Here is a 15990-nt window from a genome sequence, read left to right on the forward strand (position 1 = left end):
TAGTGTAAATGTGAAAATTTATTCTCTCTAAAATAAAATTCTAAAATTTAACAGCATATACTAGTAGCAGTTTTTTAAAAGGTTTAAAGCATTCTGGAAATATTTTGCGTAAATGGGAAAATATTTGTTGTATTTGTGTAAGTGGGAAAATAATGTTACTGTAGCAACTTTCGTTTGACCAAGTTGTGGTCATGGCTGATGTTGAAAACAGTGGTATACCATGTCAGGAGTGCAACAGAAAAAAATGTAGTGTTGCTAAAAAAAAAAAACAGCGATTTCAAAAATCTGAAAGACAATCAAGTCAAAAATTTCCACAAGCAGCATTAATGAGAGTCAAGTATCTATGCTATACCCATATACCCAATAATGTCAGGAGTGCAACATTTGATGTTTTGCTCCCCACCATGAAAAAACTTTTATCAGTATATGATTCTCTGATTTTTATTTTCGAAAATAAAGACACAGAGAGAACATTTTTACCAAATTGATTTATCAATTACAGGGTCTTTCTGTGTTTCAGATCTATATTTCAATGGCCAGGAGTGCAACACATTTTTTTTAAGATTCAAGTTAAATGATGAAAAGACTTCTATTCATGATAAGAACTATTCTTTGATTAATAATGATCTATTTGAATAATTTAGTACTAAATTATTTACAGTTTAATTATTTTCAAAACCTTCTCTTTTTCAAATTTATCAATTCAGATGTGTTTTTAACTTTTTTTTGATTTTTTTTATGAGTGTAAAAAAGAAGCACACAGAAAATTATTATAAAATTCAAATAATTATGTTTATCAACTAATTACAGACATTTTACAGTCAATTTAGAGAATAGTTTTCATCACTTAACACATATTTTTAAATACAATATATATATATATATATATATATATATATATATATATATATATATATATATATATATATATATATATATATATATATATATATATATATATATATATATATATATATATACTTTTCAACACAACCATTCCCCATGATAAATTAAAGTCCAGGCTTTTTGACATCATTGACTGCTGCTTTTTCAATAAGAATGGATCTCGCAATTTTACTTACATTGTCATTTGCTGAATTGTTTTATTAAAAAGCACTCTGATTGTAAACACATGTCCTCTGAAGTAAGATGCTTGAGTTTCTGATTAAGAATACATGTATCTATGTATAGTTTTTAGAGACCAGGTCTTCCAACAATCTATCGGAATTGCCATGGGTACCCATCGCGCCCCGTATTAGCAGACCTACTTTTGTATTCATATGAAGCAAATTTATTCAAAATCTTATATATGAGAAAAAGAAAACACTTGCTGTGGCCTTCAACTCGACATTTAGATATATAAGACGTATTATCAATAAACAATAGTTACTTCCATTCATATGTCGACTCGATATATCCCAGTAAGCTTGAAATAAAAGATACCACCGAGTCTGACACATCTGTTTCATATTTGGATATTTTACTAGAAAAAGACCTTAATGGTAACCTAACAAAAAAGCTTTATGATAAACGCGATGACCTCACACCTGCACATGGGGTTAATATCTCTAAGTTGATTCGATACGCAAGAACATGCTCTACGTACGAACAATTTCTAAAACGAGGCAAGCTATTGACAATCAAATTGATGAAAGAAGAATATCAACAGTCTCGTTTAAAGTCATCATTTTGCAAGTTCTACGGTCGATACAATGACCTTGTCACCAAACACAATTTATCATTAAGTCAATTGCTGACTGGTGTTTTTCACACTAATTGTTAGGCCATTATTTACGCAATGAATTGTATATGGATTTCTCCGTTTTTTCCGATCATGACAAGGAGTACACGACGGGTGTGACCGGTCGGCAGGGGATGCTCACTCCTCCATGGCACCTGATCCCACCTCTGATGTTTTAGAGGTCCGTGTTTGCTCTGCTCTTGATTTGTATTCTTTGAATGAACTTATGACCTTGAATACTGTTCGTTTTTGAATGACACCTGGTATAAATAGGTAGACTAAAATATCAGATCTGTATATAGCTACATCAAATACAAAGTTTTGGATTTTGCTGCATGGCGAACCTCTGAAAAACAACATGAAGTTTTAGCTTATTAATTATTCAAAAATCTACTTCTGATAATTCGAATTTAAAAATAAGGTAAATTGTTCTTAAAAGATTTAAAATAAGATTTCTCTTTGCGATTCATTAGAAAGATATTCTAATTCACATCCTCGAAAACTATAAACATTAACGATTAATATCATATTACAACATTATATTATATATTCAGTATATATTATAGAGCGGAGAAAGACAGTTCATCAATTTCGTGTTTGAATGAAATACCGGTACCTATTAATTATTTGTTGGAATGTAAATATGTGTTTTGTATTTCAATTTTAAAAGTTAATGAGCATTTAAACACATTCTTTTTTACCTATGCATATTTTTCTTGTAGCATTTTGAGCTTTCAAACTTTAAATAAGTATTTTGTAAAATAAATCATAATTATGAACCTGTTACAAACGAAGACACCGAAATAAATCAGTCCTTGTAAGTAATACCGCACCTTAAATTATATGCAAAATCCTGTTTTTTGTAATTACAAAACATTTCGGATTCATGTAAATTTGGATAACCCTTTCTCTTTCTCCCCCCCCCTCTCTCTCTCTCTTAAGAAGGAGAGAGAGGGGAGGGGGGTTTTCATTGGCAAAGCATTTTTATTCTCCGTTCTTCCCTTATAAGGAAGAGAAACAAACCGGATATTCACCTGCTAGCAAGATCTACAAGAACGACTACCAGATAGACACAATTAGATTGATTTCAAGCTTTTGCTAGTTCTAACTATTTCATAACAACACCTAGAAATTGACAAGTTCCTTGTATTTGATATTTAGAAAAGTGACATTTCCCTGTGTTGAGAAATCTTGTTAACGGAGTGCTTCATGTGACCATTGAATTACACTTTATCTGCAAAATTTGTCAAAGGTCTTTAGGGAGCACATTACATTACGGCAAGCGTGTTAATGGTCTTCATTCTGCTGTGCTATACTATGTTGCTGACCACCGATGTAAAAAGGTTATTTCATGATATGAAATTATTTTCGAAAACCTCAAAAGATAGTGGTCAAACTTTCTTTACTCCCGCTTTACAATACTATCTCTGAGGTTGTGAGTCAAGACCATCCTCGTGATTTATACTGAAACAAAAATTCAATCTAAACCCCCATTAGTTTTGCTTAAAATTCTGAAATTCTGTGTTTTCTATTTGGGGTGTATGTTAAAATGGTAGTTGGAAACCTTCAGCTTACCAACTCATTGATGACCAAGTTGGGATGGATCGAGGAGCTTTAAAAAGACTTATGGAGCTTGTGTTCCATGTTGCCTACTTTGTTGCAAAATTGTATTTTATCGAAATGTTACTTTTAATCAAAATAAGAAGAAAAAGTTGTTTTTTTTTTGTTTATTTTTATTTTTTTAGAATTTACTTAATGATGATGTCTGTTGTGTGCCTCTTGCCTAGTTTGTTCTGAATATGTAACGTTTCCGAAACTTTATTATCATTCCAAAGCGAAAATTTTAGCTATAGCCTTACTATTGTTTTAATAAGTTTTATGTTTATTGATGGTGTTTCAGCTGTACCCTGCACTGTTCTAAAATTGGCATTTGAAACTAGATACCTAAGCATAACTGCTTGAACTTTGTAATTTAAATCTTATAATCCCCGACACAATGGCAGAATACTGATAGCAGGGGGATATAATTTATCTCTAACTTCTCAAAATGAAAATTGTTTAGTATATACCATGTTGTAAATTTTGAATTTACCGGACAGAGGTAAATGAAAAATTTACAACTTTGATATATACTTTTATGAGACGCTTATGAGCCATTTACGTTACGATTCCGACACGTACAATAGTAATTAAATAAGTAAAATAGTAATTAAAAAAGTAACTCAAGGTAGTAAACTAGGTTATGAACATGTACAGAATATTACATATAAAAAATACGTTTAAAATTCAAGAGAAAGGATAAACAAGAAAGAAAACCAAAAGGAACCGGGTGTTGTACAGTCAGTGGTAAATTCTGCTCCGGGTAGTATCCGGAGTGTATGTAGAACGTTTGCTGTGAATTTCCTGAGCTACATATCGTATAAATTTTATGAATATTTCTGAATTAGATTTAAGTGAGAGGTATCAGGTCGACTGTTAAAAATTGCTTTAATTGATTTAAATATATATATATATTTATATTTATGCAATTGTATAAGGTCGACTGTTAAAAATTGCTTTTATTTGTGTATTTATGCATTTGTGTTTATCAGACGTATACATATGATTTATTTTTACAATTATATGTAAAAGCGACATCCTGTTAAAAAAAATACACATCTCAACTGAACACTGTATTATCAGGTAACACACGTTGGTTTTCGCTTTACCATTTGAAATTCGTTCAATTTCGCAAAACTGATCATTCAAACTTATCAATAAATTAATAATACGTAATTTGTCTTTTATTTTGCCAAGTATAAGTCAAAAGTTCAGCGCATTTTGGCGTAAGAGCGAAGAAGCGACTCCAATCATCGTGTTCAAAACAATTCATTACCTTAATTGCAATTTGTCATGTGTACGTCAAGAGACGTAAGGGAAATATTTATAGCAATGAGAGGCTCACCATGGGGGCACTTCATATTCATCAATGAAGTGGTATGAGATGATTTACGAATTAACATATGCGGTGTAGTTGTGACGCAGTTGTTGAGCTCTGACTGTTGAGTAAAATAGGCTTCACCTTTTCTTTTGTTTTTACATGTGGTAGTAAAATCTCCCTTAAAAGGGCCCACTCAACAATATCTATTTAAAACGTTGTCTTTGCCTCTTTCTTTACTTGAAAGACTTGAACAAGAGATGTGGAAATTATCGGTTGGAGGGTTGGTTGGAATAATTCTCTGTTTTCAATATGCTCACTCCCAGGGTAAGTTAACCTTTATAATTTACATTGCAACAACATAGTTTATAAGTATATATATATTGTATATAAATATTTACACATCATAATAGGACATGCTTATGTTTAATTTCATAACTTTTATGATTTCTGCTTGGCTTGCAACTTTTTTTAAATTTCATACTTTCCCATATAACACATTAATTCTTTTTTTTCTTTGAATATACATATATAGAATATATATATATAAGAATCGAATTTTCTTCAAGTTTAATATCAGTACAAATTTTACAATATATCATGTTTGAATACTTTAAATAAGATCTACTTGACCAATTTCGTTTAATTTTCATGTTTACAAAATGTTTTTCCATTTTTCAATACTGAATAGAGATTTTATGTTACCACTCTTAACGAAAGAACAACCAATTTACATTTTGAAAGAATCGATTTTCCTTTCGATCTGTCTGAAATATCTATGTTTACTCATTTGAAATAAACCTGTAAATTAGATGCCATATGCTATATACACCACTTAAATACATCAACATTTAGGCGTTATAAGAAACTAAAATATCAACTCTGTAAATAATAATAAAAAAATAATAATAAGCCTTGAAATGCAAAGAATCTTTTCAATTTTAAGATTTTGAATTAAGAAATTAATTTTTAAAAAATTAAAAAGAAAATTTCTGTAGATCTGCATTATAGTCGAGACATATGGCATTTATCAGTATCTTCTAAATACTTTTATTCTATGACAAAAATAGCCTTGACGTACTTTGTTATAATTAGTAGACTTTTCTGTGATTGTTTTAAGTGGCCTAATTGTCGATTATAAGGACCCTAGGGATGGACAACCTAAAAGGACTGTAATCTATTAAATATACCATATAAATCAAGGAAATGTACGCGTGTAATGGTCTCGTTACGACTGGCTGATTCCAGTAATGTTTTTTTTCTCTGCCATGTCTCGGAAAGCAGACAAGAGGTCAATTTCTTCGTAACACGTGTTTTTGCCGGTATATAGAAATGCTCTGTTTTTATATACCTCTGTGATTTGGTGAAAGTACATCAAAATTCCGCATAATGTATTTTTATTTGTGCGTTCTGATTAAACGGCTTTGAAATAATAATTTTTTTGGTGTAAAAAATGCTCTATTTTTGCAAATTATGTTTATAATTAAATTACACAGTTATTCAAGAGATTTATAAAAAATTAAAAAGTGAATAACTTCCTTGTGTTTTGACACAAAACTTGCATGTTAATGTCTTTGTATTATTTTTCTGTTCAACAGTAGCGGACAGACTTGCCAACAATCTTGATGTAAAATATGCTGTTCGTACGAACTTTGCGGTAGTGGGTAGAGTTCCCCATTCTGTGGCGGTATTAACATTAACCAACAAAGGAAACACCGCATTGCCAGACACTGGATATTCTATATTCTTCTGTCATGACAATTTCCTGTTCCCCGTCAGCTATCAGGAGGAATTAGCAAAATACGAGGCAGCACCTTATGGGGGACCTTTAATGATTGACGGATATAATATCAATTTCCTCCATGGCTGTATGTATGAAATGAAGGCAGTTAACGCTGGACTTCGACCCCAGGAATCAAAGAACATTACCTTATACTTCCAACCTTTTACTGTGAGTAGATATGACTCTTTCCGAAACTGGTATGTAGTTGATGATGCAAAGAGTGTCCGAGTGTTACCAGATACCCAAAATCTTGACTTTGTGGCGGACTTTAAAACGCCTCTAAACCAGTTACGTAGAACGGATGATCTGGAGAGTGTACCAAAGGAGCCACAAGACAGACAGAATGCCTACGTACCTTTTAAGAGCGGAGTCCTTTACGATGTCACACCAAAGCCTAGAGAACAGACAGTTAACCAACCAGTCAATCTGATTGACGTCACGGCAGCAAAAGGAGGTTGGAAGATCGATGCCACAAGCCCCATCCTTAATTCAGCAAAAGATTATCTAGCTTGTAAGGACCTTTTCTCTCTTGATGTGATTTTGCTACATTTTTAATTTAACTATGTATATCAGAGATGTAGGTTATATTTAGAGATACATTTAGCAATCTGTGAATTTTTCACATATGTTTTTTTTATAATTCAGCCCAGACCAAGATAAAGACAGCTGAAGCGGCCCCAACTAACCCCAAAACGATAGAGCTCAATCTAAAACCGGCAGCTTATTTCCCAACCCAGATCTACGGACCCGTTACCGACGAAGCTTACGAGTTGAAGATAACTCCTAATAAAATTGAAATCAATGGCAGATCTCGTAAAGGAGTCATCAATGGTATCCATACCTTTATCTCGCAGCAGGCATGGAGAGAGGTCCCCGCACAAACTATCAGGGATGGTCCAAGATTCCCTGAAAGAGCCCTACAGCTGGACATAGCCTCCAACTTCTACACACCGTCAGAAATCAAAAAAATAATAGATTTGATGGCTTACTACAAACTCAACCGTCTGTACTTGCAGATCTGGAACAACCATGGGCTCCGACTGGATATGGGTCTTGGAGCAGCACAGGTATTGATAATAAAAAAAAAACCATTTTCATGAAATCTAAAAATAATTCGATCTCAGTGCAAATGTGGGGAAAAAGTGTAAAACTGATAGAATTTTTTTACCACATGATGTAAGTTTGATTGTTTAATGTAGTTTGCTGGAAAAAGATGCCATGACCTAAGTGAGGATATGTGTCTATTAACCCAACTTGGTTCAAACCCTGATGGAACCGGACTAGGGAACGGTTACCTAACTCCAGAACAATACAAAAATCTCATAAAATATGCAGATAATCGCGGAATAATGATTGTTCCATCTGTCAACGTCGGTGATAATGCACGTGCTATGGTAGTTGGTATGCAAGGTGTCCTCAATAAAGGTCAACAAGGATTTAGTTTGTTCGACCCAACAGAAGTAGATGATTTGAGAATCTCTGGAAGATATCCTGGAAAAGACAGCGCCATTAATCCATGCAGACCTGAAACCATGCAATTTGTAAAGTTTGTGTTAAGGAGTTTGAAAAAGCTCCATCAAGACGCAGGAAGAAATTTAACGAGGTTGCACTTTGGATCCGACTTCAACACCGAACAGATGATGACCTCCAAACACTGTTTCCCTACAGCTCCCAGAAATGCAACAGAGTTACAAGCCGCTCGTTCCAAGCTAACAGCCATAAAAGCTGACTTCCTCGCAAAACTTGGAGTATTATTTACCGCCGAGAATGTTGATATCAGCGGAACAGTTGATTTTTTCACCGGCTTTCCCGATAACGAGTTTGTATCCAGAATGACAATTATGGACAAAGCTAAACGATATCCCAACATCAACGCTTTTGCGGTCAACGATGACTACATGAGATTCAATCCACCTGCAGGACCAAACACGCGAATGGAAGTCTACTCTCAGCGTGCTCAACTTCTGAAGAACAACGGATACAAGGTAATAAATCAATATCTAAAAATAACTAACCAATGAGAGAGAGGGAGAGAGAATGAGAGAGAGAGAAGGATGACAGATAGAGGGCGCTTGGTTTATGGACTTTCTGTTCCTTTTCGACTAATTTTCTTTTTCTTTGCTCTCCAAATCCGAATGTATACTCAACAAAAATACAAACGGTCTAAAATATATCGTCTTTTTTAAGGTTCTGGTCTCACCTCCACATAAGACAAAATTTGACACAGCCTACGAACCCGATCCACACGCTCCCGGGGATTACAGTGTTGCCACAAGAAACGTGAGCTTACGCGAGGCTTTCGCATGGGTACCGAACAGCAGGTGCTGCAACCTTAATTTAGCTCCCGAACAAGTAGCCAATGAAGTCACCAAGCATGGCTGCCTTGTAGAGACTCTGTGTGACGCTTTTGCTGAAGGCGTAACTGGTTTTGACGGTAAATTGCTTTTAAGTAATATGTTATACGGTATGACCGTTGGGGGGGGGGGGGCGCAGTTGTATCATTCTTTATATCATTCTTTATAGCTTACCGGTTCTTAAAACTTCAAACCGCACGAGACATTGTTACATGTAAATATTAAGTGAATTGTAAATATAAGGAACTTACTGGTTTAGGGGTTTATGATGATAATTAATCGAATTGAGCACTCAAGTAACTCTTTTATAAACATTTTGGTGCATACATGGTTATACTCCATATACTAGTAGTAATATAATCTCTATTGAGATTCTGCTGGGCTAGATATTTGGACTGACGCCCACAGAATCTCTAAGACAACCACTCATAATTCATGTCTGGAAATCAAGCCCCAACTTCGGCCGACTATAGCAAGAATTATTCACCTAGACCACACTGCCGTTCGCTTCAATTAAGTCATTTGGTTGTTTATTTGACTCTCTGTCACTATCATTTCCACATTGCTTACCGTTTAGGCATGTAAATCCCAACATAAAAATATTCACTGAAATCTCCGTTCGAAATATGGCTCCTTTGACGAAATTGTTTACCTCCTCACATAAAAGAGTTCCTATAGTTTGTTTTTACCCTATGTGATTATGAACTAATGTCTACTATGGCTATTGAACATCACATAAAAGAAAACGGACTATAGGAACTCTTTTATGCGAGGAGGTAAACAATTTCGTCACAGGAGCCATATTTTGAACGGAGATTTCAGTGAATATTTTTATGTTGGGATTTACATGCCTAAACGGTAAGCAATGTGGAAATGATAGTGACAGAGAGTCAAATAAACAACCAAATGACTTAATTGAAGCGAACGGCAGTGTGGTCTAGGTGAATAATTCTTGCTATAGTCGGCCGAAGTTGGGGCTTGATTTCCAGACATGAATTATGAGTGGTTGTCTTAGAGATTCTGTGGGCGTCAGTCCAAATATCTAGCCCAGCAGAATCTCAATAGAGATTAGTAGTAATATACATGTATCATTGTATGGATCATACTGGTTTATCACCCCACAAACCATAAAAAAATTAGTTTTTTTTTCCTTTACGTTTGTTAGTTTAATCTTTATTTATTTTTTTTTTATCTTTTTTTTACTTTTTGGCAGGTACACTTGCTACCATCGATACACGTAAGCTACCGAACATCAACACAACTCTTCGACTTCTAAGTCCCCGTATATTTGCCTTCGCGGAACGTTCTTGGCACGAGGCCCCGTGGGAGGCGTCATTTACAGGATCTACGCCTTACCAACCTCCTGCAGCACAAAATCGGGCCATGATGCCACCATTAGATATATCACCAACTCTCGATCCAGACTTTACCGGGCTAGAAAACGACTACCAGCGATTCAGGAGCATTATTGGTGCAAAGGAAGTCATGAGAGTAGCCAGCAAGGGACTGCCCGTCTTCTGCTCAGCGCCAGGGGCAAGGTGCATGCAAATGCTTTATCTAAAAAAGATACTGAAATAAAATCCTCTCTTTTGATATATTTTTTTTTCAAATAGTACTTTGAATACAAATCTGTACACATAAGCGCAATATTTTATTGTTTTTGAATATGATTTTAGAGTTGTAAGACAACCAACCGGTGACAAATTAGAATCGTCATGTATGTACCCTAACATGAAAGTCTATGTCAAAAACAACATGGGACAGTTTGAAGAAATGAAAACAATACCAACAACAAATGTGACGATAAAATGCCAGTATTATATGGCTAGGTAAGAGCTATTAGAAAAAATTCTGTAGGTTGTCATTAGACCTAAAGTTATACTTTAAATGTCTGTAGGTTGTCATTAGACCTAAAGTTATACTTTAAATGTCAAAATAAATCCCTTTTTAAAGACATATAATAACTTGTAACGTTTTATTTCACAGTTTCCGACGCTTTTTTGAGTGCCATGAACAAGAGTTCAATTCAAATGTAAGTATGATTCTTTGCAAAATTATTTTTTTACAATCCATGTTCCAGAAATGGTATGTGCTGGTGCAAAGTCTGGACGGAAAGTTTGGTGCAATGATGCATGATAATTAATGTGTGATGTTAAATGTGGCTTATCTGTTAAAATGACTAGTACTGTGGAATCTTTTAAATTCGTGGGGGTCAATGTTCATTCATGGGTAACCAAAACGTTTTGGATTTTTTTCGTAGATACAATTTTTTGGGTGAATCATATACCGAGTATATAGAAGTTTCAATAAACAAATATGTTGACAAAATAGATTTTTTTTCGGATGTTAATTCGTGGGTAAGAGTAACTCAGGAATTCATCAAATATTGGTCCCCACAAACAATGACAATATTTTATATCACCTCAAAGCTGTAAAGAAATTCTAAAATAAATTACAAAAGAGTACAGAGAGAATGAATGTTTAACAAACTGTTTTGCAGCTCGATAAAACACCCTACCAACATGTTTATGATCATATACAACAAAGGGCAGAGGCCATGCGAAGAGAGCGAGAGGCTCTCAGAGCCCGTGAACAACAAAATCTCCTGGAGATGGCCAGACGGCAAGCTGCACAGCAAGCCGCACAACAAGCTGCATTTTTACGACAGCAACAACAAGGAGGGCAACAAGGTGGGCAACTTCCTGGAAATGCACAACTTTCGGGAAATGGACAACTTCCGGGCGCTGGGCAACAAGGAAGAGGACAAGGACAAAGAGGTCAACAGCGTGCAGGTGCCGGACAAGCAGGAAGGGTCCAACAGAGAAGAGGCGGTTAAATCAGTTGTGTCCTAAATTATAACATCAACTGGATGTGTCCAATAGTACTGTTTGTTTTATGAAGCAAATCCATTATTATTTTCACAATTTTAACATTTAATGAATACTTTTTTTTGTTTTATACGAAAAAAAAATTGTGAAAGCAACATTTTTTTTATTTGAGGATTTAAGAATTCGTGTGTTTTAATAAGCATATTTAACATACTTGTTGTAAAGATTTAAATTAGCATAGGAATATACATTTAAATATCTGTTACTTTCTTTAACCAACAATTGTTTTAGTTATCAGATGATGCTTTTTGCTTGTCTCTGATTTTGGAACACTGACAGCATTTTATTTCAGTTTGAATGGATAATGTACCCAACCTTAATCATATTCTGCACTAAAATATATATTTTTATACATCTAAAAATAATTAATGATCCCTGTTATTGCTTAAGGAGGAATGTTCTTCTGCTAAGGAACATAATTCAAAAGCCAGTTTGATTCTTTTATAAAATTTTCATCTTATACAATGCCTTATCTCAAATTTTACCCTAAATAGTAAACTCAACTTAAATCTTAAATTTTTATCCCTACTATCTGTTAGAAAATTGAGATCTTACAGACAGATTCCATGTTTGGTGAGCAGAGGTGCATTCTTCCTTAATTGATGATACAGGCCATATGTGTCCCTCTACAAAATCAATTTGAATGTAAATTCATACTTTTCATACCAATATATTCTTTTTTCCATGTTACTCAATCTCTGCTATGGACTTCTACATGATGTGACATGACTGTTATCTATCTGTTTTCATAAAAAAATAAAAACAAAAACAAATTTCCAAGCTTGATGTGATCTGAAATACACCGTTGTTGCAATGTTTACGAATTTTCCAAGTATAAATCTGGTACATTAAATGTATGTGGAATTCTTATTTTTATATGTTTATACAAACTATGTAGTGATACAAAGTGATACATGATCTCATGAAAGCTCTGTTATGAAAATAATATTCTCATCCAGTGATTTGCATGCATTCATGGTGCACTCTATGATGTTGATTGAATTAAAATTGGAAACGGGAGACACTTGTTATTGTTTTTCTCAGTGATTTTTATGGAAACTTTCATTTTTCCATATTTATCTTATTTGAAATATATGGAGATAAGAACAGTATTCAAGCTCAAAAGTCCATTAAACAATACGAATTTTGGAGCAGAGCAAACGACGACCTCTAAAACATGCTCCTTGTCATGATCAGGAAATAACTTAAAATTGTGTTGATTAAAAAATAAAAGTGAAAATATTCAATGGATGTCAATATTGTAGGGAATTTTTTTTACCCGTTTTCATTCCGTTTACCTCTTACTCTACAACTGCTGTTTTGCTCAAAATTTTCTAAGAAAACAATATCTTTTCATGAATTGTCATAAAATTAAAAATACAGAAGGCATTAAACTGTAACTTTAAATTTCTCAAGAAGGGATTAGGTTGATAAATAACTTACTGATAAATTTAAAAAAAAATAAAAATTAAAAAGAAATATAAAAAATTATTTGAAGTAATTTTCATCAACGTTATTTCTATTCTAAGGGCTAGCTATGTAATTAGGGTACTGAAGGACTTTTGATTTCTCAGTATTTTACGCTTTATAACTTCTAGTACATCAGTATTTTGCTAAGAACTTGTCAAAGCGACCATTTATTGTACATCTAAATATGTCTTGAAAACATCAGTGCTTCTAGAACATTTCCCGGACACATCTCTTTCCTGATTTCAGAATGACAAAAGTAGGTTAAACTACCAATTCTAAAATCAAGTGTTATGAAACCAAACGAACAAGCTCGCATGTCTTGCAAATGTTGTTGTATATATTGTAGATATGTTAAGCATGCAGAAGTAAATGCATGGTTAATCTCCATATCTAGGTACCAATTCTTCGATGCTTTTGTTTCAGTAGAATTATTTGGTCAGTACGCGTTTTTTTTTTTTTCTCATTTAATTGGTTTTGAAATAGCTTAACAAAAAATTGCTATCTTGCAAGAAAGTGGTTATACATGAACTGCAAATTCCTGAGGCCTGAATCTTTTTGAAATTTCATTAGTTGAAGGTTAATATATCTGGTCGTGAGTAACCTTTGTGTCTAGTATAAAGTATAACTTTCTTCAATCCAAGCATTGCAAAAACGTTTTTTCCTAATTCTGAGCCATGTGACCTTGACCTTCCCCAAGTAAACATGGTTAAAAATCATGGTCTCGAGTAACAAGAAATCATTGTATCAAGTATGATCTCTTTCTCCTCTAATACAAAGTTCATCCTTTATAATTTAACTGTTTCAATGCTTTTAAATTTGAATCGACTGAATTTTTCAAGGAGTTTTGTCTCCCCATGAATGTGACAGACCTTTTATTAGTTAGTCTGACCAGCTAAGGACACCTTAACACACATAGAAATGGTTGAGAGACCTTAGGGCAATGTAAAACTATGTCTGAAAAACTCATCAAAGAATGTTTCTTTGTAAATATTTAAAGAAGGTCATATAGCACTTGCGTTACGAAAAATTGAGGTTATTACCACGCTTCATAGCGATCTGTCTAGGTCACATAGCGATTTACACTTAAGTACACGCTTCAAGATCCTTTTAATATTGATGTTTCCTTTATTTCTGTAAATGTAGCAACCGAAAGAGACTACTGAGAGATCTTTTGTCCTTCAAAACATTTTGCATTCTTTGAAAGACCTCTAAAATCCCCTTACACAGAGGTGGCGACTTTTGCCAGATATTGTTGAGCTAAATTGATCGGATATCCCTACGATCTTTCAACAGTCGCCCAGCCATCCACATGATCCCTCAGTGGTCTCACACCGGTGGCCACAATCCCAGTAGTCTTCTCAAAGTTTTAATTCTACCCAAAATAGTACCTCAATTTTCGCAGAGGTAATGAATACAGTCTCCCAAAGAACACCCAAAGAGCACAGAAAGATCTCCAAATTATCTCTTGGATCTCCCAATGATCTCTCCAAGGTCTTTCAAAGAATGCAAAATGTTTTGAACGCATAAGGATATCTCAATGGTGTCTTTCGGTCTTATAGTGAGCTTTCTTGGTCGCATTAGTTCTCTCAGGAATTTCCGTAGATTTCTTAATAATATCTATTGGTCACAAAGCAATCACTCAGCAAACTCTCAGAGGTCGCTATAAAAAGCAATGTAACCATCAATATCGGAAGGATCTCCAAGATCGTACGGTGGCAGATCACCATGAATGTGGCAATATCCTTTTTTTTTAAATCGCAAAACAGGCACTTTATGATTTCCAAATAACATTTGCACAGAGACTAACTTCTCTGGCTTTCAGATCTAGAGATCGGAGAAATTATGCATATACCCGAAGGTCTCTCAACGATCTCAATGATGTTCCTGTGTGTAAAGGGACCCTAAAGGATCATTGGGAGGTAAAAGAAACGATGGTGATCTTTCTGCTCTTTTTGGGCGTCCTTTGAGATACTTATCATCGTTGAAAGCTTTTTAAGGAGACTGTGGATACCTCTGGAAAATCACTGAGAGATCATGGCAATGACTGGGCAACCGATGAAAGATCTTTGAGCGATCTGACCAATTTTGCAACGCTCAGCAATCTATCTACAGTCGCAACCTCTGTGTAAAGGGGATTTTAATGCTTAGGAGTTCTGTACAATTGAAATTTTGTGTGACTGCATGTATATGTGTTTCACGATAAATTACCATATACGTATATTAGAAACTCAGGAATGTATAGTGATCATATGTCATTTTTACATCTTGATATCCTACACTTTAGGACGTGTAAAGACATAAATGAACAGTTGGCAAAACGTTGAGTTTTTTACTTGTTGAAGTGAGAAATATTTAAAGAAAAGATTGTAAGCCAGTCTATGGTTTCTTCAAATTTGTTTCAAAAATCGTTGTATTAAAGTTTTCAATGTATCCATCTACAAATAATCACTGCATCTGCAACACGATCCTATAAGCAGTGCAAAAGACTCTCTTCAATAAGAAAAGCTCACCGAGACTTAAGCACTCATCCATTTCCTACAGGTATCAAAAAACAAGTGACAGTAGGAATTTTATTTCTTTTTTTATTTTCGGATTTATACATTTTTCTATGTTCTTGCTATACATCTATGTTAAATAAAAATTTGCAAATTTGCATATCAGTTCGCAAATTTTTATGTATTTTCCCTGTACATGCACTCCAGTGCAAACACCTTTGGGCATCTACTGAAGAACCATCCCGGCTTCGGAGACCGCGATTGATTTGATTCAGCATAGTTTTATTATTTTGGTCCCATTCTAAAGATTTTATTAGGTGAATCCACCAAATTTCATTATTT

At 34.2% G+C, this 15990-nt stretch overlaps 3 protein-coding genes across 4 annotated transcripts in view; 1 reads left to right on the top strand and 2 right to left on the bottom strand.

Annotated features, from left to right (window-relative positions):
- The window catches only part of LOC133186115 (lipopolysaccharide-induced tumor necrosis factor-alpha factor homolog), a 197062-nt gene that overhangs the window by 95172 nt on the left and 85900 nt on the right, over window positions 1-15990 (bottom strand). The window lies entirely within an intron of this gene.
- LOC133186126 (large ribosomal subunit protein eL32-like) overlaps window positions 1-15990 on the bottom strand; it is a 256634-nt gene that overhangs the window by 61554 nt on the left and 179090 nt on the right. The window contains exon 1 of one of the 2 annotated variants that reach the window (XM_061321402.1): window positions 14811-14820. The exons of the other annotated variant lie outside the window; for it this stretch is intronic. The gene's annotated coding sequence lies outside the window, so the exon portion shown is untranslated. Of the gene's footprint in view, window positions 1-14810; window positions 14821-15990 lie in introns of those variants that run through there. 2 annotated transcript variants of the gene reach the window in all.
- Window positions 4894-12703, top strand: LOC133185980 (putative beta-hexosaminidase). The gene is made up of 9 exons (XM_061321267.1): window positions 4894-4985; window positions 6257-6952; window positions 7087-7508; window positions 7641-8426; window positions 8629-8875; window positions 10009-10333; window positions 10472-10624; window positions 10782-10827; window positions 11296-12703. Exons 1-9 carry the CDS (start codon window positions 4919-4921, stop codon window positions 11629-11631), a joined length of 3078 nt encoding a protein of 1025 aa, XP_061177251.1. The 5' UTR covers window positions 4894-4918; the 3' UTR covers window positions 11632-12703.

Source organism: Saccostrea echinata, unplaced genomic scaffold, assembly GCF_033153115.1.
Source record: "Saccostrea echinata isolate AGI-Se365-2 ecotype Australia unplaced genomic scaffold, CSIRO_AGI_Sech_v1 ptg000001l, whole genome shotgun sequence".
NCBI classification, from domain to species: domain Eukaryota; kingdom Metazoa; phylum Mollusca; class Bivalvia; order Ostreida; family Ostreidae; genus Saccostrea; species Saccostrea echinata.

Excerpts from the sequence above, each read along its gene's own strand:
- LOC133185980 (XM_061321267.1), top strand. The coding sequence starts at position 4,919 with ATGTGGAAATTATCGGTTGGAGGGTTGGTTGGAATAATTCTCTGTTTT. Across the intron at positions 4,986-6,256 it reads TCAATATGCTCACTCCCAGG|TAGCGGACAGACTTGCCAAC; the intron begins GTAAGTTAACCT and ends TCTGTTCAACAG. Across the intron at positions 8,876-10,008 it reads AGGCGTAACTGGTTTTGACG|GTACACTTGCTACCATCGAT; the intron begins GTAAATTGCTTT and ends ACTTTTTGGCAG.